Source organism: Marmota monax, unplaced genomic scaffold, assembly GCF_021218885.2.
Source record: "Marmota monax isolate L192 unplaced genomic scaffold, Marmota_monax_Labrador192_F-V1.1 WCK01_AAM20220418_F8-fsc00548, whole genome shotgun sequence".
Classification (NCBI taxonomy): Eukaryota; Metazoa; Chordata; class Mammalia; order Rodentia; family Sciuridae; genus Marmota; species Marmota monax.
Genome location: NW_026692888.1, coordinates 293150 through 315253, shown reverse-complemented (window position 1 = coordinate 315253; position 22104 = coordinate 293150). Strand labels below are relative to the sequence as shown.

General features: G+C 44.1%; 1 protein-coding gene across 1 annotated transcript; it reads right to left on the bottom strand.

Annotated features, from left to right (window-relative positions):
• Positions 1–6: 6 nt before the first annotated feature.
• LOC124096648 (MHC class I polypeptide-related sequence A-like) lies at positions 7–5185 on the bottom strand. The gene is made up of 5 exons (XM_046450574.2): positions 5077–5185; positions 4551–4838; positions 3737–4015; positions 3485–3516; positions 7–446 (listed from the first exon to the last, which is right to left on the bottom strand). The coding sequence occupies exons 1-5, from the start codon at positions 5117–5119 to the stop codon at positions 318–320; spliced, it is 771 nt and encodes a 256-aa protein (XP_046306530.1). The 5' UTR covers positions 5120–5185; the 3' UTR covers positions 7–317.
• Positions 5186–22104: the final 16919 nt, after the last annotated feature.

Below are 22104 nucleotides of genomic sequence, written 5' to 3'. Positions count from 1 at the left end.
TTCTTCTCTCACAGAGACTCTGAATCTGATTTTGGAAACTCTGAGAAGAGAAATGTCCCTAGGGATAAAAAGTCATATTCTTCAAAATGGAGTGTCTTCTTCCCCACCACTCTGCATGCTTCAGCTGGACTGATGGTGGCAGATGCTGGTGTCTGATTCACACACATTCTGGGTCGCTTACTCACAATATCTCAGGCCATAAGCACCTGCCAGTCACTTTTTTCCCCCAGGCCAACTGACCCCTATTGCTCAGCATAAGGACACCTCAAAGTTCCAACCCTGTCCTGTCCATCAATGTGATTCTCTAGTTCATCACACTAGGGCTCCAACTCTTCAGGGCAGATGTGCTCCACAGCATCACCCTGGAAGCTTGACGCAAGCTGCAAGGTGCTGTTATGGTTCCTCTTCACCATCTGCTGATGATTCAGGACTTGTGAGCTCCTGAGCTATGGGAGAAGGGAAAAGTCAGTGTTCAATTGACTGCAGAATATGACATTTATTCCTCAGGACCTCTCTCTTCTCAGACTCTCCAAAATCAGATTCAGAGTTTGAGTGAGAAAAGAAAATGCCCCCACTAGTTTTCCTCACCAGCCTCCTCTCCTAAATCCATCAGCAGCATCACCTGCCTCAGTTTCCACCATGCATCACTCAAGGGAATGAAAGACCAAAGAAGTAAGGGACAAGATCCCAAAGTGAAGCCCAGTGCCTCTCCTCTGCCCAACCATTCCTGACAGAATAGGGACCTGCCATAGAAGGCAGTTCCTTCTGCCAATCCTGGGCACAGGCTTCACACACAGGCCTTTACCCCCTTAATATCCAGGCCTCCTCTGCTGCAGGGGCAGGTGCTCATCCAGCAGGGTCTGCTCTAGCTGCAGCTCAGCCTCCTTTCCTCTCAGCCTGAGCCAGCAGCTCCTAACTGGAAAGCCCACCAGGAAGCCCAGGGGCACCAGCAGGCCCAGCCGGGAAAAACATGCCTGCCCCCTGGCCTGCTGCTCACCTGACCTGAAGTAGCCCACACAGAGCAGAATCCCTGACCCCCAACACTTACTCAGGTCCCTAATCTGTACTTTACCCTCCTAGGGCCTACCTGGCCCATCTGCCCCAGGAAATCAGCTACTCCCCAAGGGCTTCTGCTTCCTGAGACTGCCTCACCTGCTTTCTCCCAGCCCTAGCAGGACTCACACAGGCCACAACCCTAGAGGTGTAGCTCCGTGGTAGAGCACCAATGGGTGAATCCTCACTATTTCTAAAAGAAAAAAAATGATGTACTGAAAATGGAAATATTTTTATTGGGTATGAATATTTAGAGAAGAAATTTGGAAATATGAACACCTAACCTTCACTCTTTTCTGCATATGTTCCAGTGAAATTGCAAGATGTGGGGAGCTGCTCTGAATGAACACACCTTCAAGTCCTGACACAGGGGGCTCTGACCAATTACTACATTTCTTAGTGACTTTCACATTGTCCCAGCTCAGATAGCAAGGCGTGGCTTCAGGTGTAGGTGTACCGCTGGGATTGAGTTACACTCACCTGCTCCCTTCTGCCTTTTTTGGATAGAACTTTCTAAAAAACAGCATCCCCCCAAATAAAAGCCCACTTCTGAACGTGCTTGCCCTCTCTCTCACCAGCCTCTGTGACTTTCTCTTGCTCTCCTTTTGGGGAACTTGAGGCCGGGAGCTGGGAAAGTTGTCCTGAAGCTTGTGTAAAGGTATTTCGTGTCTGTGTTTTATTTTGCATCACCCCAAATTCACACGAGTGACCTTAGTTCACCGCCTGTGCTGGACAGGGGCGGCAGTAGGCAACTATTTTTCCCCACAGAGAACCAGAACTAGCTTTCACCCTACAGCAGAGGCTGCAGGTGAGAGCAGCAGAGAGCACTGAACCATCTGCCCTGGAGGGAGAGTTACCTGGACAGCTCCTGCTGGGGGGCAGGTTTCTGAGACCCAAGGGGCCAAACACTCACCACCCCCACTGCTGACCCCACAGAAGGGGCAGAAACAACAGAAAGATCCTCCAAACCAGTAACTAACTGTATATGCTTCAACTTCGTTTCCTGTTGAAACACCAGCTTCCTGTTTTCTCTTTTCCTGACCCTCCAGCAACTGATTGGTGACAGGGGAATGGTTTTGACCATCCCTTACTCCAAATGCACAGGGGCATGACCATCTTATAAAGGGGAATAGCCAAGGGAGGGCAGGGTGAGCAGAGGCCATAGAGCACAGACTCAACACACCAACACACACAGTCCTTGGGGAGCGTGCCCTCTGGGGCTGGACAGGAAACCCTAAGTGTCACAGTCAGCTTTCACTACTTTGACAAAACACCTGAGGTAAAACACTCAGGAGGAAAGATTTACATTGGCTCAAGTTTCACCAGTTTCATCCCAGGATCCCTTGGCCCCATTTCTGTGAGCTAGAAAGGAAGAAAATAATGATGGCCAGCACATGACAGAGTGACACTCTTCACATCATGGTGGCTATGTGGTGGCCAGGTGGCAGAGAAGGAGAGAGCCAGGAGCCTGGGACAAGATGTTCCCTTCAAGGAATGCCTCTTCCAACTAGGCCCACCTGCTAAAGCTTGCACACCTTCCAATAGGACCAACACCTGGGGCCAAGCCTGCAACCCATGAGCCTTTGGGAGATATTGCACATGGAAACTCTAACACCAGGTAGGACAAAAACAGGGACCACAGCTGCCCCACAATGGCTGGTTTCTCTCCCCAGATGGTCGGAGGCATCTGCTTTTTCATTTTTCCATAACATCTGTGAAGCCACTCCTGATGGACGACCATTGTGGTGGGGCCTGGGATGGAGTACATGCCCTAGTGACCCAGTGGACACACACAGGAGACACCCCTGAAGAGTGACTGGAGATGCTGATAAGATAGAAGATAACTACATGTGCTGAAGACCCCTGGGCCTGCTCTACATGGGCCTCCCAGGGCACTGGTGCCACAGGCCTCATGGTTCTTCTTATTGGTTTGCACATGACAGGTGGAGAGACAGGAAAGAGGTAGGCAGACAGGAAGAAACCAGAGGCAATAGCCTTTGTGGGATTTCTCTAGAGTTTCTAAAGAAACAAATCACAGTTCCTTTTATACTTTGTCTGCCTGATACCGTGATAATCTAGCCCATGCAAATCAGCCCACCATTCCCAACTCCTGGTCAAGACCTAAAAGCTTGATACAGAGAGAGATGAGGACAGGGACAGAGCAGGAGAAAACCACACTGAAGCTCACCCCTAACCCTGTGACAAGAATATGGTGCAGCTGGGCCTTTGAGGATGTTCACGGCCCTTGGCTTTTGGCAGGACTAAGGGGAGTACCTGGAGACCTGGCTGCCGGCCCCTCACAAAAAAAGACACATCTATCCCTGTTCCAGAAGTCTGGTCACCTCCACTGCACTCTGTGCAGCATGAGGCATGAGGGACCCTACAACCCAGAATGACCCTGCCATCTCCATCCACTGCCCACTTTTCTTACCTGAACCCTCTGCAGCTGAAATTGTCTCCCTCCTGTTGCTCCAAAGCACATAAAGGAGAAGAAGAAGAAGAACAGCATCAACAGCAGCAACCACACCTAGAGAGGCTCGCCATCGGCTTTGAAGCAGCAGGGTCGACCCTGAAAACACACATGTTACCATCTGGGTTCCAGAGCTTCTAGACTTCCTCCCTCTCACCACCCTGGTCACTGACCTATCCAGTTGGGAACCCCTGCTGGGACACCCAGGCTCACCACAGGGCACAGTGCCAGTGCTCTCTTTCCCACTATGTCGCACATGGCAGGAAAATCTCTGCTCCTGTCCTTGAGGAATCCTGGTGGACACGCAGGTCTGGTAGGTCCCATTCCCATATGGTAAAAGACTCCCAGACTGCTGTGTGTCCTGGTTCAGGGGTTCCCCATCCTGAAGCCAAGTCAGAGAGATAATCCAGGGATAGAACCCAAAAGCCCAACATGTGGCGTTGATGGTGTCCTCCAAGGCCTCACCGCAGGTAACAGTCACTATTGGGGACACTAGAGAAGAAAAAGCAGAAACAGTCAGCCATGTGATCCAGCCTTACTCCCCTTAATGAAGGCAGAGGGAACAGGGCTGGTTCTTTCTGCTGTAGTGTCTCTGACCAAAGTCCTCACTGACACTAGACTGCTGCAAATCTGCTCTCAGCCAAGGGCCTCAGTCCTCTGACTGGCAGGAGGATGGGCCTCGGGTTTGTGGCCTCACATTCTAACTTGCACATGTTGATGTGAGGAGGGGGTGTTACGGGGACTCCTTGTTTGTGAGGCCACAAGGGAGCTCCGCATGATAAGTAGGTTGGCAGGCAGGTGGGCAGAAGAGGGCTCAACTCCTGCCTAACCCCAGTTGCCTGAGGCTCAGGGTACTTCCTTGTTGTGGCCCAGACAGTTCATAGATTGCCAAACCCTCCTGTCTTTATGCAGTGGTTTAAAAGGATGGGGAAATCAGAATACATCACCCTCACAGAGAACACATGCATCCCATAGTACAGAGAAGGCCCCTTATATTGAGGCTCTAGGGGAATGGGGGCTGGGGTACCTATTGTCTTATTGAAGGCTATCCAGGAGTTCAGATATCTCTGGAGTCTTCCACAAATTGTTCCTTGCACATGGGCCCATTGAGCCTTGCTTGGACTATCATCCGATTTCCAGTGCTTCTTGACTTTCATAGCCAAAGTCTGAGCCGAGGAAGGGTGCACTGTCCAGCTGTGAGTCACAGGGTGAAAGGAGAGGAAGGGCTCCTCATCATAGTAGAAATCCCAGAAGCCCCTGGTAGGGTTGTTCTTTTGCATCTCACAGCCCCAAGACTCCTGGAGGGAATGAGACCCTGCCCCCATCCACCAGTCACTTTAGCATCCCCTGGTGCCTCTGCCTCCCTGCCCACCAAGAGAAACTCCAGCCCACAGAGGATCCCAGCATGGCTCTCTCTCTCTCTTCAATGTCCCTGTGCTGAGCTCTATGGACCCCATGCTTGCCCTTCCCAGACAAATGCAGTGAGAAGAGAGGTCCCTGCTCTCTGCCCCCAGCCTTTCTGCAGAAAGACCCTTGCCCCCACCCCCACTCACCTTCTTTCTGCCTCTGCAGCCTGATGATATCTGCCAGAGTCATTCTGAGGTTTTTCCCACTCCCTGCCAAGTCTTGGGTCTCTGTGTTCCAGGTCTCGGCTCCCAGGACTGTCTTGCCCACAGTGCCTCATTCACATCCACTACCTCATCACACCAAGGAATGGGAATCCAATTCCCTGGATTCCTGCACTGTGTGTCCACTGTCACAGTGCAGGAAGGGCTGATCATCCAAAAGACCCTCAGCAAAGAACTGTCTGTGCACTAAGTTGTTCTGGGATCTCATTTTTAGGTTATAACGAAGACTGTGGGACCCTGTGGAAGAAGATACCACAGATGATTTTTTTCTTCCTGGAATCAAGAGCTCAAGAACATGCAAAACATAGTTTTGGTCTCCTGGTGAGATAACTAAAAGCAAAAATAGACCATTGGAATAGCATCAACCTAAAATATTCCTGCCTAGCAGACAATTTATAGAGTGAAGAGACAACCCCTAGACTGGGAGAAAACAATCATAGGTCAGATAATGGTTTAATACACAAAATATACAAATAACCTTATATTTAACATGGGCAAAGAAGTTGAAGAGACATTTGTCAAAATATGATACATAAATGGCCAACAGTATGTGAATGAATGCAAATGCCAATTAAAACCAAAAGGAAATATTGTGTCACACTTATTAGATTGGTCATTGTGAAGACACAAAGAGTGATAGCAAGAAGGTGGAAAAAAGGGGTGTGCACCACTGGTGTTGCAATTTAGTAGAGTTATTTTGGAAAATAGCATGGAGGTTCCTCCCCAAACTAAAATTTTTGCTTTATCCAGCAATCCCACTACCTCATTCACACCAAAGGAATGGGAATCCAGATTCCCTGGATTCCCTGCACTGTGTGTCCACTGCAGCATCAGTCACAACAGTCAAGATATAGCAGCAACCTAAGTGGTCTCCAATAGATGAGTGGATTTAAAAACTGTCTTAAACCACCTGGTGCACACCTAAAATCCCAGCTACTCAGAAAGCTGACACAAGAGGATTGCTTGAGCCTGGAGTTGGAGGCCACCCTGGGAAAAACAGCAGCCCACCCTCAAAAAGAACCCCCTCGCCAAAACCCAAACCAAACCAAACCAAACCATTATGGGATATACACACAAAATAATATCAATTAGCCTTTTTAACAAAAGGAAATTAAGGATGAAAATGTAGCTTAGGGATAGAGGACTTGCCTAGCAGTCACAAGGCCTCAGATTTTATCACCAGAAACTTCTTCTTCAAAAAAAAAAAAAAAAAAAAAAAAAAAAGCTAGGAAAATTTGTCATTTGTGACAATGTAGGTGGAAAGTAGAGGACCCTAAGAGAAATTAAAACAACAACAACAACAAACAAACAAAAAAACAAACAGGCATACAGAGACAAATGAATGGACAGAGAAAGGAGAGACACTGGTAAAGGGCCACAAAGTTTCATTTGGATAAGAGGAAGAGTCTGGTGTTCTATAACACAACAAAGCTTCTCCACTTAATGCTGTATATTTTAAAATAAAGAGAAAAAAAGATTTTAAATGTTCTGACCAAAAGGAAACCATAAATATTTGAGGTGATGGATATGCTAATTACCCCAAATTGATTATTCTAAAATGCATCCATAACATTACATCCCAGAAATAGATTCAACTATTTGTCAACAGAAAAATTTTTGGAGAGGAAATCGAACTAAACATCATTAAAAAAAAAAAAGTTGGGGCTCTGGAAAGTTTGGGTGAGGTAGAGAGGCAGCAGTGGATAAAACCTCTTGTAGGAAATGGCCCCTAAGAATAGGAGGAAAGGACTGGGGTTGGGGAGACAGGGTATCTAGTGTGCAGGAAGCACAGACCTAGGATGCAGTGTCTACCTTAGAAATGGGTCTGAAAACACAGCAGGAGTGGGGGAGGTGAGGGGAAGCCAACAGGCTGAGGAGACATGTTGGGTGACAGGGAAGGAGGCATAGAGATCTGGTGAAAACACAGGCATATTAGAAAATAGATAGCATATTAGGGTGAGAGGAGTACAAGGGGGGACAGCATCCCAGGGCGCAGGAGTCCAGGGGACAATGTGGGTGGAAATTAAAAAAGCCCCAGCAAGAAGATCTTGACTCAGCAATCTTAGCTGTTCACTTCCCTCAGTCTGAGTGTTTGATGCAGCCACAGTCCTCACAGAGGCAGGAAGGGCTCTATGGGGCTGGGACGTCCCTACTAGCTCAGGGCCAGAAGAAAAAAGGTCTCCTAACTGGGGACTCCTGTGAGCTCAGCTGAAAACAAGCCTATGACTGCGAGGAGAGCAGGGGCTTCAGGAGCCCGAACTGTCCCTAATACTGTTGGGAAGAGGTTCCGTGAGCCGCGGACCTCAAAGGGTCCTTCAATGTCTTTCAAAGGAGAAACTCAGCATGCACCTAGGGAATCCAGAGGCGACAGAGGACCGGGATGTTCAAAACGGAAGAGCAAGGCGCAGGGCTGGGGCAAGTAAGCACGGACTTAGGACGCAGGACTTCGGGGTGGCAAGGTGCTTAGAAAGCGAAACTGCATGTGGTGGCAATGACCCGCGTCAGGTCCAGCACCTCTCCCCACCAAACCAGACCGCTCATCTTAACCGGGAGGGTTCCCGCGGACTCTCACAGAAACCCGCCCGCCTCCCTGCAGTAGCCGGGCAGCTCTCGCACCTCCAGGAACCGCATAGAGCTCACTCACCAGCGGCAGCACACAGGGGTGCCCAAAAGGCAGTTGTGGCCAGGAGCAGCAGGACGCGACACAGCCCAATAGAGACCAAACTTGACATCCTCTTACCTGGTGAGCAGGATGGAACTCTAAGAGGGTTCCCCGAAGGCAGATCATATATAGTTCTCCTGGCCCCTCCCACATCCACTCACCCAATGAAAATAGACGCCTTGAACTTGAATGCAGATTTTCAGCCTACACTTGATCAGGACTGTATTCATTTCACTTCGTCAACCTCTAAAAATGTTTTCTAAAAATAGAACTATAGCTATTCTTACTATTACATAAGGCTCTAGCTTGTGCTTTTTCTGTGAGTGGAAATGTCATGCACCAACAAAGTTTTGACAATTTCTTAGACTTATTTTCATTTGTACTAAGTATTTGATTGAGATAATTTTTTTTTTTTTTAAAGGCACAGAAGGCATTGGCGTCCAGTCCCATTCTCAGAGTTTATTTTCATTAGTTACAGGGGCGGGGATGATATCTTTAAGTTGGAGATCCCTCGCTTTCCTGGTTCATCAGCTGATAGGTGGCATAAAGTGGACACCTCTGCCTCCATAATCAAGTAAGCAAGTCCCCATCATAAATCCCCTCTTATTGACCCCCACCTGCTTCTATTTGATTCTGTTTCTCTGGAAACTAATATAAGCCTCCAGTAAGTGCTGGGTCACAGTTACTGTGAGCTGATCCCAAGCCCTTTCAATCTCCATGTTGTCTATGCACCTTCGAGGACTCACTTGGAGTGACAGCTCCAGCAAACTGTCTCATTCCACCCATACCTAAAGACTTTTCCTACCTTAATAATTACATGCTAGGGAGCATTTACATATGGCTCAAGGAGAGAAGAAGCCTCAGAGGAGGCCCTGAAGGTCTTGGGCTCCAGATGTTGGGCAGTGCCCAGGATCAAGGCCCAGCTGCCCCTCCCCCAGCAAGCCTCCTAGATTCTCATCTGTGCAAGATACTGCTACCCCGCCCCTCCCCCTTCAGACTCTTCTGCTCTGCCCAATGAACTACTGCTTCTCTCTCCCCTCTCTTCTTTGCATCTCTGAACTCATAAGAACGGGGGTGGCTTACTCCTCACCCACCTTAGGATTCACTGCTGAGTCCTGAAAAGCAACAGAAATCATTCAGCGGTGTCCTTTAAACCCAGGGCGGGTCTCATGCACTATTTCAGGTCTTTGCGGCCACATTTACCCAGAAGATCACCTGTTACCCACGCGGGCTTAACTAAAATAAAACCTGTTGATTGATGTAAAAGCAGATTGAAGGTGCTTATGGGAACCTGGAGGCAGGCAAGCTGCATTTGGGTTGGGGTTTTCAGACAGCTAGGCAGATACACCTGCGAGCTGTGAGAATGCAGACCCAGTGGCTGGCGGAAGGACATTCTGAAGTGTTAATCAAGATCTGAAACCCAGCATACTTCAGCCAACATTGCCTGTATTTTGATGCGGTTGGGTACTGAAATGCTTCTTCCGTCCCACCCCCCACTTCCACAGGGGGCACAGGGGGTGCATCTTGGATTCTAGGATCAGAAACTGCTTCCTCTGGAGCAGGTCTAATCAGTACCATAATATTACAGCAGCAATGAGTATAACAAGAGTGTTGAGCTCCCTGCAATACTGCAATGAGCTGTGTAAACAGCCCGCCAAGAATGGAAGTGCCTGCCTCAGGATGGTCCTAATTGAAACCTGGCAGATCTGGAATAAAAATCAACAATCATGTTGCAGTGAGGCCACCCAGCGCCTTACCGCTTACACAAGCTGGGTGAGGAACCCTGCTTTATCAGGTCTGTCTCAAGTGGATGCAGTGAAGTGCCTTTGGCACTAGGTTCCAAACCATAAAGGATGAAATGGAGAGTGGAGAAAAGCAAATGGTGGTGGAACGTGGATCATGTGTTGAAGAAAGGAAGAAAAAGGGGTGAGGATTGGGGAAAAGAACATGAATATAGGAAGAAGAAGCAAGGACAAAGCAGGAAAGAGCAAGAGATGCAGAACTGAGGGGACTGCAGGCTCTGCCCTCTTCTGCCTTCCCCTAGGATTGGGCTCTGCTGTCCACTTAAGACCCCAGAGGAGGACCAAGACCCCAGGACACCCACTGCAGAGAAAGCTACAGTTTTCCTACATTGATTATATTTAAAAACAATCTAGATCCAATATAAAACAAATGGAAAGAATGAAGTAGAATAATATTCTGATGTTTTTCCATGATTAAAAATCCAACAGATTTTTAAAATATCATCTTTAAAGTGTATTTGGCAGTCCAGAGTGTATCTCAGTGGTAGAGTACCTGCTCGGCATGTGCCAGGCTATGAAAAGCAACAAACATGAGACAAAAACAAAATACCCACCAAATATATGTTTCAAATATGGAGACTCTCCCTACTATTCAGAGTAAGTATTTACAAAGCTCTTTGATTTTAATTCTTGCGCTATATGAGTCTTATTAAGGAATTTGGGGCCTAATACCATATGATGGAAATTGGGGCCTACTTTTTCTATTAGATGCAGAGTCTCTGGTTTAATTTGTAGGTCCTTGATCCACTTTGAGTTGAGTTTGGGGCATGGTGAGAGATAGGGGTTTAATTTCATTTTTTTTTTTGCATATGGATTTCTAGTTTTCCCAGCACCATTTGTTGAAGATGCTATCTTTTCTCCAATGCATGTTTTTGGCACCTTTGTCTAATATAAGATAATTGTAATTTTGTGGGTTAGTGTCTGTGTCCTCTATTCTGTACCATTGGTCTACCAGTCTGTTTTGGTGCCAATACCATGCTGTTTTTGTTACTATTGCTCTGTAGTATAGCTTAAGGTCTGGTATAGTGATGCAACCTGCTTCACTTTTAGGCCCAAATTTCTTAATAAGACTCTTATAGTGCAAGAATTAAAGCCAAGACTCAATAAACGGAATGGAATCAAACTAAAAAGTTTCTTCTCAGCAAAAGAAACAATCTGTAAGGTGAACAGAGAGCCTACATCCTGGGAGCAAATTTTTACCCCTCATACATCAGATAGAGCACCAATCTCTAGGGTATATAAAGAAATCAAAAAGCTAGCACCAAAAAAACAAATAACCCAATCAACAAATGGGCCAAGGACCGGAACAGACACTTCTCAGAAGAAGATATTCAATCAATCAACAAATATGTGAAAAAATGTTCATCATCTTTAGCAATTAGAGAAATGCAAATCAAAACTACTCTAAGATATCATCTCACTCCAGTCAAAATGGCAGCTATTATGAAGACAAACAACAATAAGTATTGGCGAGGATGTGGGGAAAAAGGTACACTCATACATTGCTGGTGGGACTGCAAATTGGTACAGCCAATATGGAAAGCAGTATGAAGATTTCTTGTAAATCTGGGAATGGAACCACCATTTGACCTAGCTATCCCTCTCCTTGGTCTGTATCCAATAGATTTAAAAACAGCATACTACAGGGACACAGCCACATCCATGTTTATAGCAGCACAATTCACAATAGCTAAACTGTGAACCAACCTAGATGCCCTTCAGTGGATGAATGGATAAAAAAACATGTGGCATATATACACAATGGAATTTTATTCATCAATAAAAGAGAACAAAATCATGGCATTTGCAGGTAAATGGATGGTTTTGGAGAAGATAATGCTAAATGAAGTTAGCCAATCCCCAAAAAACAAATGCTGAATGTTTTCTCTGATATATGGAGGCTGATTCATAGTGGGGTAGGGAGGGGGAACATGGGAGGAATAGATGAATTCTAGATAGGGCAGAGGGGTGGGAGGGAAAGGGAGGGGGCAGGGCATTAGCAAGGATGGTGGAATGTGATGGACATCATTATCCATAGTACATGTATAAAGACACAAATTGGTGTCAGCATACTTTCTATACAACCAGAGATATGAAAAATTGTGCTGTAATTGTGCTGTATATGCGTAATAAGGATTGTAATATATTCTGCTGTTATTTTTTTAAAATCAAGTAAAAAAAACCTCTTTGACTTCAAATTAAGTATCTGATGTTATCAAGATACCATAAATGTACAAATAAATGATTGAAATACTAAACTATAATAATATATCTCTTTCTTTCTTGAAATAGCCAGAACTGGAGCAGGTCTAATCAGTACCATAATATTACAGCAGCAATGAGTATAACAAGAGTGTTGAGCTCCCTGCAATACTTCAATGAGCTGTGTAAATAGCTGTGAACTTAAGGTCAAATACGAGATATGGATGTTTCTACCCTGATTTTCTGCTACTGTTCCTAAGTGGGAACAGAAAATGCCAATTTCTACAATAGGCAAATGTGTATTTTATTATTTTTAACTTTCAGTTTAGCACTCTGCTTACTTTCTGTCTTTTATTGACATTTTAAAAGAGCTATTTTCTCTAACCCCCATATCTAAATATAGGGCTGTTTTTGTAATGACAGCACCTGTCAGTATAAGTTTCAGATAGCCTAGCCTTTTAAATACAGATGTGTCAGGATCTATGAATAAAGGGTTTGCTTTATTCATTCATTCATTCATTCATTACATAGCCAAAGTACAAATTTTGAAGAGAAATTATCTATTGAGCCACACTTTACATAAAATAAAATGTGTCTATTTGAAATGTACAGTTCATTGAATTTGGGCACTGACATACACTTGTATCACCACCACCATAAAGAAGATGAAGAATATTCTGATTATCCCCCAAAGAAACGTTGTGCAATAAAATTCTATGCAGCCATCAAAAGGAACAGAATAAGTTTTAATGCACGGCTGTAAAACGAGGTGCCCAACAGTTTTGAGCTTTTTTTTTTTTAAGTTAGGAAAATGCTAGATTTTAACGCCACTAGTGCAATTACATAATGTACATTTTTAATAGTGGGAAAACCTGGAAGATTTTGCCCCAAATTTTGACAGTATTACTTTTAGGAACAAGGAAAACTCAGTGCCTGTCACTTTGTCTGAAATGTTGGAATTGTGTCTTCTCATATAAACTTGGATTAGCAAGTTTATATGTAATATTCTGTGTCAGGGAGAATATTACAGATTGAAAATACAATAAGCTAAACCACAGATTCAAATGCTAATTTTTTAAACCAAAATATTAATTACAATCCATCACCAGGAAATCCCTTAAGATAAGCCTTCGTATTTTCATAATCTTCCCCAAACTGCTTTTAAAAGGGATACCAAGACAGACTTTCTAATTTAAAAAAGTTTCAAAACCCTTTGGGCAAGGTGGTTTTCTGTAAGAAATATAGCCAATCTGGGGAAGCCCTTGGACTCCACATAGTAGTGGGGATGGAAAGAACAGAAATCCTGTAGGACTCTATGGGCCCCCAGTGCGGGACTGTGATTGTGGCTTAGGGGAGAATACTCAGGCAGACTTAGAAATGGGGAGGGGGGTGGGGAAAAATTTGCAAAATTCCCTCTTTCCTCTACTCTGTGTTTGCCTTGGAGGGGACCAAATGGGCCTGGGGGAGTCTGCAGAAGCAGAAATCCAGGTCTATTGGAGGGGAAGCCAAGGTCCCCCAGAGTACTTGACTTTCTTCTCCAAGTTCTTAGTAGGAGCAGAGTGTAAAACTGTCATTTAGAAATTAGGAATCATATGACCCACTCTGGTTCATTTGCAGAAAAAAAAAAAAGCCAAATGCTACCTGTAACTCTTCTGGCCAGTAGAAGCGTCAGTAACTCTTCCTCTCCCTCTGGTGCTAGTTCGAAGGCTCCAGCTCTAAGACTCTGGGCTCCAGCCCTGCAGCCCTGAGCAGGCCCCTCCTTCCTAGGCTTTCTGACCTCCTACCCAGCCCCATTTCTCATGTCTACTTCCTCCTTTTCCCTTTCCAGATCAGCTCCTGAGGTCTCTCTACTTCTTCAAAAGCCTTCTCCTGGGCACAGAGACCTATAAAGTCCAGGACAAAAGAGAGACAGTGACCACTGAGAGAAGCTCTGAAGGACACATGTGTTCCCCATCCTAAAAGGCTTCTCTCCACCCCCTGATCTGTGTGTGTGAGAGAGAGTATGTGCTTGTGCATAAATGGACAGTCAACCAGTACTTCACCTGGTATCTAGGAAAGTTCCCACCTTGGCTCTGCTGCAGTGGTTCATGTTGTGTATACCTGAGCCTTTCCCTCAGAGGGGGGGCGATGATACTCATCAAATCAGCGGCCAACAGCTTGTGAGACTCTAAAAAAGAGGTTGGGGAGACCAGGCGGTCATTGTGGATGTCAAAGTCCATCAGAGAAATTCCACTAGGGCAGAATCTCCATGTCACATTTACATTCAGGCAGTGGCTCAAATTGAACCAATGTTCAAAAACCTCCAAATCTTCATTCAGGTGATATCATGAAGTTGATTGGAAGTCTGTGAGGTCTAGGGTAAAAAGTACCTGTGTGTTTGTGTCTGCAGCCCTACAGTCCTTACATCTCAGGGCCCCTGGAAGGACTCTCTTCCTTCAGCAGTGCACAGTGAACCCAGTTCTGGAGTGGAATGTACCATCCCCTTAGATACCCAAGATTTTAACATTTACTCTGGGATCTGGTAGATTTTGGCTTCATCTTTGAATTCTTACCATCACTTTGTTCTCTATGTGTAGAACCATAACTGTACCTGAAGCAGAAACAAGGGCCTGGTGGGAGGAGGTAAGCCCCCCACTCAGAAGGCCTTTTTTTTTTTTTTTTTGCCTAAACATAGGATGTTGTAAGCCAACACAATCCATGCCTAGAGAAACAGTCAACTGTCCATGGATGAAATGTTTGTACAATGCTTTGAGAAGCAATTCAACCATATGTATAGGAAGACTTAAAAATGCCCATGTCATTTAATTTATTCCTATTCAAGAAATTCATGATTTTAAACCAAAGTCCCAAATACAGAAGAATCTTTATATATATTAAAGGATAATAATCAGACATTATTGATGATGAAGGAAAAAGATACAAAGGAGGGCTGGGGATATAACTCAATGGAAAAGCATGTGTATAGCATGCGCCAAGCCCTGGCTTCAATCCCTACTACTAAAAACAAAGCAAAACAAAACCAACCAAAAGGAAAAAGAAGAAAAAAAAGGGGGAGAGATATAGAAGAGGATTGCTTCTGTTTTTTAAAATAGTGTATAGCTCACAAAAACAATGTTTACGAAGTATTTGGATGTCATACAAAGTGGCTTATCAATCATAATAAGTTTCCAAATGCAAGATTCAAAATAATTCATCAGGAAGACAGTCCTCCCAGGGGCTGTGGCTGTGCAGTGCTGCACGGAAAGGAGTGGGTGGGCCGCAGGGTCTCTGTGCAGCACAGCTCCAGAGGCCCCTTCACACCCAAGCCCAACTCATCTGCCAGGTTACCCAGGATCCTCCCAGTGGAAACAAGACGTGGTTTTACATCTTTCTGTTTGGTGTATTTTAAAATACTTTCTTTGTTTGATCAGTTTTTATTTTCTTATAGAATAAATTATGCACTGTGAAACAAAGCTTTAATGAAAAACCCATAAGGAGGCCTGGGGCCTCTTCTCTCTGCTGTGTTTTTGATCTTCCCAGCTTTTGACAGCCTTTGACTCTTTCTTTTCCTTTTCTTTTTTTCCCCTCTTATCTTTTCTTTTCATTGGACCTGGTTCCCACAATGTTGTTCACCCCATCTTCAAACTCCTAAGCTCAAGTGATTCACCTCAGCCTCCCTGGTAGCTGGGACTACAGGCCAGCACCACTGTACCTGGCTTTAGCCTGTTTTCTAATGAAGGTTTCAAGCATTTCACAGCCCTACAAGTTGTTTAAATAAATTTAAAATTAAAGTAAAACAAGTATTCCAAAGTTCTCTATTCACAATTCAATTTTAGTTGCTACATTTGAAGGTACTCCCACAGACACAGAAGATCAGAAGCATGTTTCTCTGTCTTTTTCTTGATACTGTCTCCCCTTGGCCCAAGAAGCTTCCTTCCTGCCTTACAATGACATAAATTAGGTTGGTCTGTTTAATACACATGGAATCACACAGCACCTACTCTTTTGTGTCTCATTTGAAGTCAAATAAAATACAGTGACAAATCTCAAGCAAGAGGTTTTATTTGGGAATCAGCAAAGAGTAGAATTGCATTTCTGGGCATATGCCGACCACAATGGACAATACTAAGTGAAATAAGCAAATTACAAAGAACCAAAGGCCAAATGTTTTCTTGGATATGTTGATGCTTATTTGCAAAAGGCGGGGGGTCTAGGTAAGTATGGAGATACTTTGTATTAGACAGAGGGGAGTGAAGGGATGGGAGGAGGCATGGGGGTAGGAAGGATAGGAGAATGAATCAGACATATTACCCTATGTACATATATGATTACATGACCAGTGTAATTCTATATCATGTTCAACCAGAAGAATGAGAAGTTATACTCCATTTATGGATAATGTGTCAAAACGCATTCTACTGTAATGTACAACTAATTAGAACCATTTTTTAAAAACGAAATGTATGGGATTAGACAAAGGGAAATGAAGGGAAGTGGGGGATGGAATAGGAAAAATAGTAGAATGAATCAGACATAACATTCCTATGTATGACCAGTGTAACTCCACATCTTGTACAACCACAAGAATGGAAACTTATACTCCATGTATGTATAATACATCAAAATACATTCTACTGTCATACATAACTAAAAAGAACAAATAACAAAGAAGTAAATTCCTTAAGGGCAGAAAAAAAGAAGTTAGATCCTTTACTTACTCATATATAAAAATTAATTCAAGATTGGAGATGTAGCTCAATGATAGAGTGCTTGCCTGGCATGTGCAAGTGCCTGGATTCAATATTCAGAGTGTGTACACACACATACATACACACGCACACACACACACACAAAACACACTCAAAATGGGAAAAAATGTGAAATAAAAAACCAAACATTCCTAGAAGAAAACACAATGGCAGCTGAACATGTAGATGCATGCCTGTAATCCTAGCTACTCAGGAAACTGAGGCAGTTGAATGCAAGTTCAAGGCCAACCTGGCAACTTAGTGAGAACCTGTCTTAAAATAAAAATTTAAAAAGTCCTGGAGGTAGCTCAGTGGTAGACTGCTTACTAGCATGTGAGAGACTCTGGGTTTAACACACCATATCAATATATATTTGAAAATATATTGGCAATAATCTTCACAACAAAGGATTTGACCACATTTTCAATGAAATGACACCAAAAGCACAGTCAATATAGAAAAAAATTGATAAATTGGACTCAACAAAATTAGAAACATAAAAACATTTGTAAACCAAAGGATACTCATAGAAATGATGATATGTGGATGCTTATTTTGCAAAAGAGGGGTATAGGTAAGTATGGAGGTGCTTTGTATTAGACAGAGGGGAGTAAAGGGATGGGAGGAGGTCCCTGTAAGATGGGAGAAAATATTTGGAAGTCACATATCTAAGAGATGAACTTTCAGAATATATAAAGAAATGCTGGGCTGGGGATAGCTCAGCTGTAAAACACTTGCCTAGCATGTGCAAGGGCCTGGGATTGATCCACACTCCACAAAACAAGCAAACAAAAAAGAATCTCAACAACTCAACCATAAAAAAACGTTGACTCTATTCAGAACTGGGTAAAGGCTCTCTACAACCAGTTCACTCAGGAGGTTCACAAATAGCTAATAAGCCCATGAAGAGATACTCAATATCAGCAGTCATTAGGGAAATGAAAATAAAAGCACAATAAGACTCCACTTTGTACCCATGAAGATGGTCACTGTTCAGAAAAAAAGAATGCAGAATGAACACGCTCATAAATACGTAGAAAACAGCACCACGGGTGCATTGCTTGCCTATATATGTAATGGTGCAGCTGCTATGAAAATTTTTTGGTGATTCCTCCAAATGCTCAAGAGATACTTTCTAAATGACCCAGAAATTGTATTTCTGGACATGAACACAAAAGAAGTGAAGGCAGGTAAGTGCAGAGACATTTGTACACCCACATTTATAATAGAATTGTTCCCAAAAGCCAAAAAGTAGAAGTAACCCAACTATCTATCAACTGATGAACTTCTAATCAAAATATGGCTTATACACAAAGTGAATATTATTCAGACTTAAAAAGGAAGGGCATTCTGACAATTGCTACACTATGTGTGATCTGGAGGACATGATGCTGAGTGGAAAAGCCAGTCATGAAAGGACAAATTCTGTACGAGTGCACTTGTATGAGGCATTTAGGGAGTCAAATTTGTAGAGACAGAATGTAGCATGCCAGCAGAAAGACGACAGGGACTGGGGAGGGGAGGATGGATGCTTACTGTTTAATGGGTACAGAGTTTCAATTTCCATAAAAAGTGTGAACACATAGAATGCCACTGGATTATATACTTAAAATGGTTAAAATAGAAAACTGTACATTATGCCTATTTTACCACAATTAAACACCAAACAGAAATCAGGGCAGTGTACTACAGATTAATGCAGAATCAGAAAGAAGGAAATGGAGGCCTAAGAAGAGAGAATCAAGGAAGATGGACAAGTTGCACAACTGGGGGGAGGCCCTTCAGAATGGGAGAGGGCGGTGGGAGCTGGATATACCCCCCAAAAGCATCAGGTTAGAAAACCATCACAGGGGGATGAAGGTGGGTGCTCAGTAGTGAAGTGCATAGTTGAGTCCAAGTTCAACGCCCACCACAAACACAGAAATGAATAAACAAACAAACAAAAATATCACAGGAGAAAAGTGGTGCTGGGAGAGGCCATAGTCGGGGAACACCAAGACCAACCAAGTAGCAAAACACAAATTTTGGATTCATGGTGGAGGGAGCAAAAGTCCTCTGAGGACTAGGAACCAAAAAGGAGGCGGAAGGTCAAGGAGCAAAAGGACCAAGAGCCTTTTTCTGGTATAGATGGGGAAATGGGATGGGAAGGGCAAGTGAGATTAGTAGTCTGTGGGTTGGAGGAGAACGTGGCATATAGGTGACCCTGGGAGAACTTGGGTTAGGATGAGGACAGTAGTGTTGCTCTGGATGAAGGCAGATGATCTGTAGTGGTTGCAAAGTTCCCACCAGAGCGAACTTGTGACACATGAAAGTTGGTGAGGATTCAAGACAGGTAGGCAGGGGATGGGTGCTGAAAAAGGCCCCACAGCACAGAGGTGCAGAAGGACCAGGGAGAGATAGAATCCAGCACTTGCAGGCTGGAGAATGGAGGCCTCAAAATGGTGAGGGTTCAGATGAAGAAGTGGTCAAGGCATAATCAAGAGGGAGATGTCTGCACTGGAGGAAGAAGGAGGATACGGTCTTGAGAATAACAGGGAGGTCAAGGTAACCTGCACTGTGCTGACAGTCAATGATTGTCAGCACCAAGACTCCGGCTTGTGACAGCTTGGAGAAGTGGGGATGAAGGGGAGACCCAAAGACAGAAGGCTTTACCAGAAATTTAGGGTCATCAGGCTGGGAGTGGAGCTCAGTGGCAGAGCACTTGCCAGAGCACTTGAGGTCATGGGTTTTATCTCCAGTAGCACAAAAAAAAAAAAAAAGAAAAAAAAGAAAAGAAAAAGAAATAAGAAAGAGCAAAACCAGTTAGGGTTATCATAATTCTAATTTCATTCTACACAGAAATGGCAAAAACTTCTAGAATTCATACGGAACCATAAAAAACCCTGTTATGGTTTAGATAGGAAATGTCCCCCAAAAGCTCACGTGTGAGATAGTTCAAGAGAGTTTAGAGGTGAAATGATTGAGTTGTGAGAGTCTTAATCTAACCTGCACATTAACCTTCTGAGAGGGATTAACAAGGTGGTAACTGTAGGCTGGTAGGGTATGGCTGGAGGAGGTGGGTCATTGGGAAGATATTTTGTCCTTGTTGAGTGGAGCTCACTCTCTCTGCTTTCTGGTGCCATGTTCTGAGCTGCTTTCCACTATCTCACTCTTCTGCCATGATGTTCTGCCTTACCTTAGGCCCTAAGGAATGGAGTTAGCCATCTACAGAAGACATCTCTAAAATGGAGAGCCTCAAAATAAACCTTTCCTCTTCTAAAATTGTTCTGTTCAGTCTTTTGTTCATAGCTGAAAAAAGGTGACTAAACAGATCCCCCCAAATCAAATCAATATTGACCAAAAAGGACAATGCTGGGAATATGACAATACCAGATTTCAAAACGGATAACAAAACTACAGCAAATAAAACAGCATGGTATTGGCATGAAAGCAAACATGATGACCAATGGAAAAGAACCCAGATGTAAACCCACAGGTACATAGTGCATGTATTTTTGACAAAGGTGCTAAGTATACAATATGGGAAACAGGTATCTCAATAAAATTTGTTTTCTCAAATTTCTTGTTGCGAAAACAAGATATTCACAAACAAAAGAATGTAAATGGACCCTTATATCAGTCCTTATATAAGAATCACATCAAAATGCATTGAAAATTTAAATGTAGGACCTGAAGCAGGGTGTAGTAGAGTAGACCAGTAGTTACAGTTATGTGAGAGGTTGAGGCAGAATGAGCACATGGTATAAGACCAGCCTGGGCAAAGGAGCAAGAACACTTACAATTAAAAGGGGGAAAAAAGTCCCATTGGAAACTATATAAAGTGCCAGAAGAAAACACAGGAGCAATGACATTGATCTGGACAGAACTTTCTAGGTATGATCCCCAAAGCATAGGTAACCAAAGTGAAAATAGACAAATGGAATACCATTCAAATAAAACACTTTTGCCCAGAAAAGAAAATAAGAAGAGAGTGAAAAGACAAATCACGCATTGGGAGAGTATTTACAAATTATACATCAGATAAGGGGTTACTATCCAAAATATATGAGGAACTCAAACTTCCCAATAACAAAAGAAGTAACCCAACTTAAAAATGGCCAAAGAGGAGAGATGGTGCATTATCAGATCCTATTGCTCTGTGGATCCGGATTCAAGTAGTAAGAGTACTGCTTCTCAGTATGCTGAATGAAAGAGGAAATTCAGTGAAATTCAATATCAGTCAGTGGCTTGTAGAGACTCAGAAATTCAGGTGCATGAACAGAAAGTAGAAATACACTGGAATGAAGCTTGTTGTAGCAGTGGCACTGGTTCACCACAGAGAGAAAGGAAAACACATCAGAGGAAAAAACATCTTTGGCACATAAAAATATGGAGATCAGAAAAGCAGTATGTATTTAACTGATCCAGAGGCTGCACAGTGAACAGGTAGGTGTTTGAAGAGTTCTCTGTTTCTCAACTGGCAAGCAGACAGTTGAGGCGGGAACCATTTTGAGGAGGTCATGCTGCAGCTTGCTGCTGCCAGAGCCCAGGAGATCCTAACAAATATCACTTTACTGTCCTAACAAGCACCTATAGTGTGGCCTAGGTTGTACCTAGAACAATGAGTGAAACAGGCATAGAGAATACTGTACCCAGGGGGATGCAAGTCAGAAATACAGAGAGATGTGCAACTCACTTGAGCTGTAGACCTCAGGGCTCTGGCAAGGCCTGGGTTTGAAGTGTTACATTTTTGTGTAATGGAGCCTGCCTAGCTAGTTCAGCTGACTCCTCCTGGACAGTATAAACTTTAAAGACCATTTTCACCAGTTATTGGATAGGGGTCTGAGGGCCCTCCTCAGCTTGTTTGAGCTTTTTTCTGATATCATAAGTTGATTGAGCCTGCTAGATGTGGGCTCACTCATGGGAGTAAGGATGGAGGACAGAACAACAGAGATGTCATGCCAGATAAGATCATAAGTCTGGGAGAGGTATTGGCATTTTTAAATATAAGTAGAAATGTCAGCAGAGAAGGACCCAAGGTGCTTTTCAATCTGGGAAAGATCTTGAAGTGAGAATGGGACATGTACTTGGACAATCCCTTCAGCATGAGCCACTTCCCTGAAGGGACAAAGGAACTTTGGGTTATCTGGTAAGAGGGTCTGGTGGGACTGGGTGAGGGCACTGACAGGAGAAAAGAGGGGTGAGTGGGTGGAGGTAATCATGGCTTCAGGAGAGGAGGAAGGAGGGGTGTGAGAGGGATGGAGGGGCAGGGGAAAGGTTGTGTCAGTAGAAGAGGTGGGCAGGGGAGCCTTGGCTGCAGGAGAAGAGGGAGTTGTATGGAGCGAGGGAGGAGGAGCTGTGGTGGCAGGAGGAGGGGTGGAGGGGTAAGAGGGGTGGCAGGAGCAGATTGGTGTGTATTGGGAGGGGGAAGACAGGTAAGGTAGGGCTGAGAGCAGCTTGGGTGGATCTGAGGATGTGAAAAGAGAGGTTGAAGAACAATGGGAAGGAGTTTGGGATTTTTCTAGCAAGGAAGACTGGAGCAGGAGAACAGATAGAACAGAGAGGAGGGCAGAGCAGAGAG

Excerpts from the sequence above, each read along its gene's own strand:
- LOC124096648 (XM_046450574.2), bottom strand. The coding sequence starts at position 5,119 with ATGACTCTGGCAGATATCATCAGGCTGCAGAGGCAGAAAGAAG. Across the intron at positions 4,839-5,076 it reads GCTGCAGAGGCAGAAAGAAG|GGTCTCATTCCCTCCAGGAG; the intron begins GTGAGTGGGGGT and ends GGATGGGGGCAG. Across the intron at positions 447-3,484 it reads TTCAGCTGCAGAGGGTTCAG|CTCAGGAGCTCACAAGTCCT; the intron begins GTAAGAAAAGTG and ends CTTCTCCCATAG.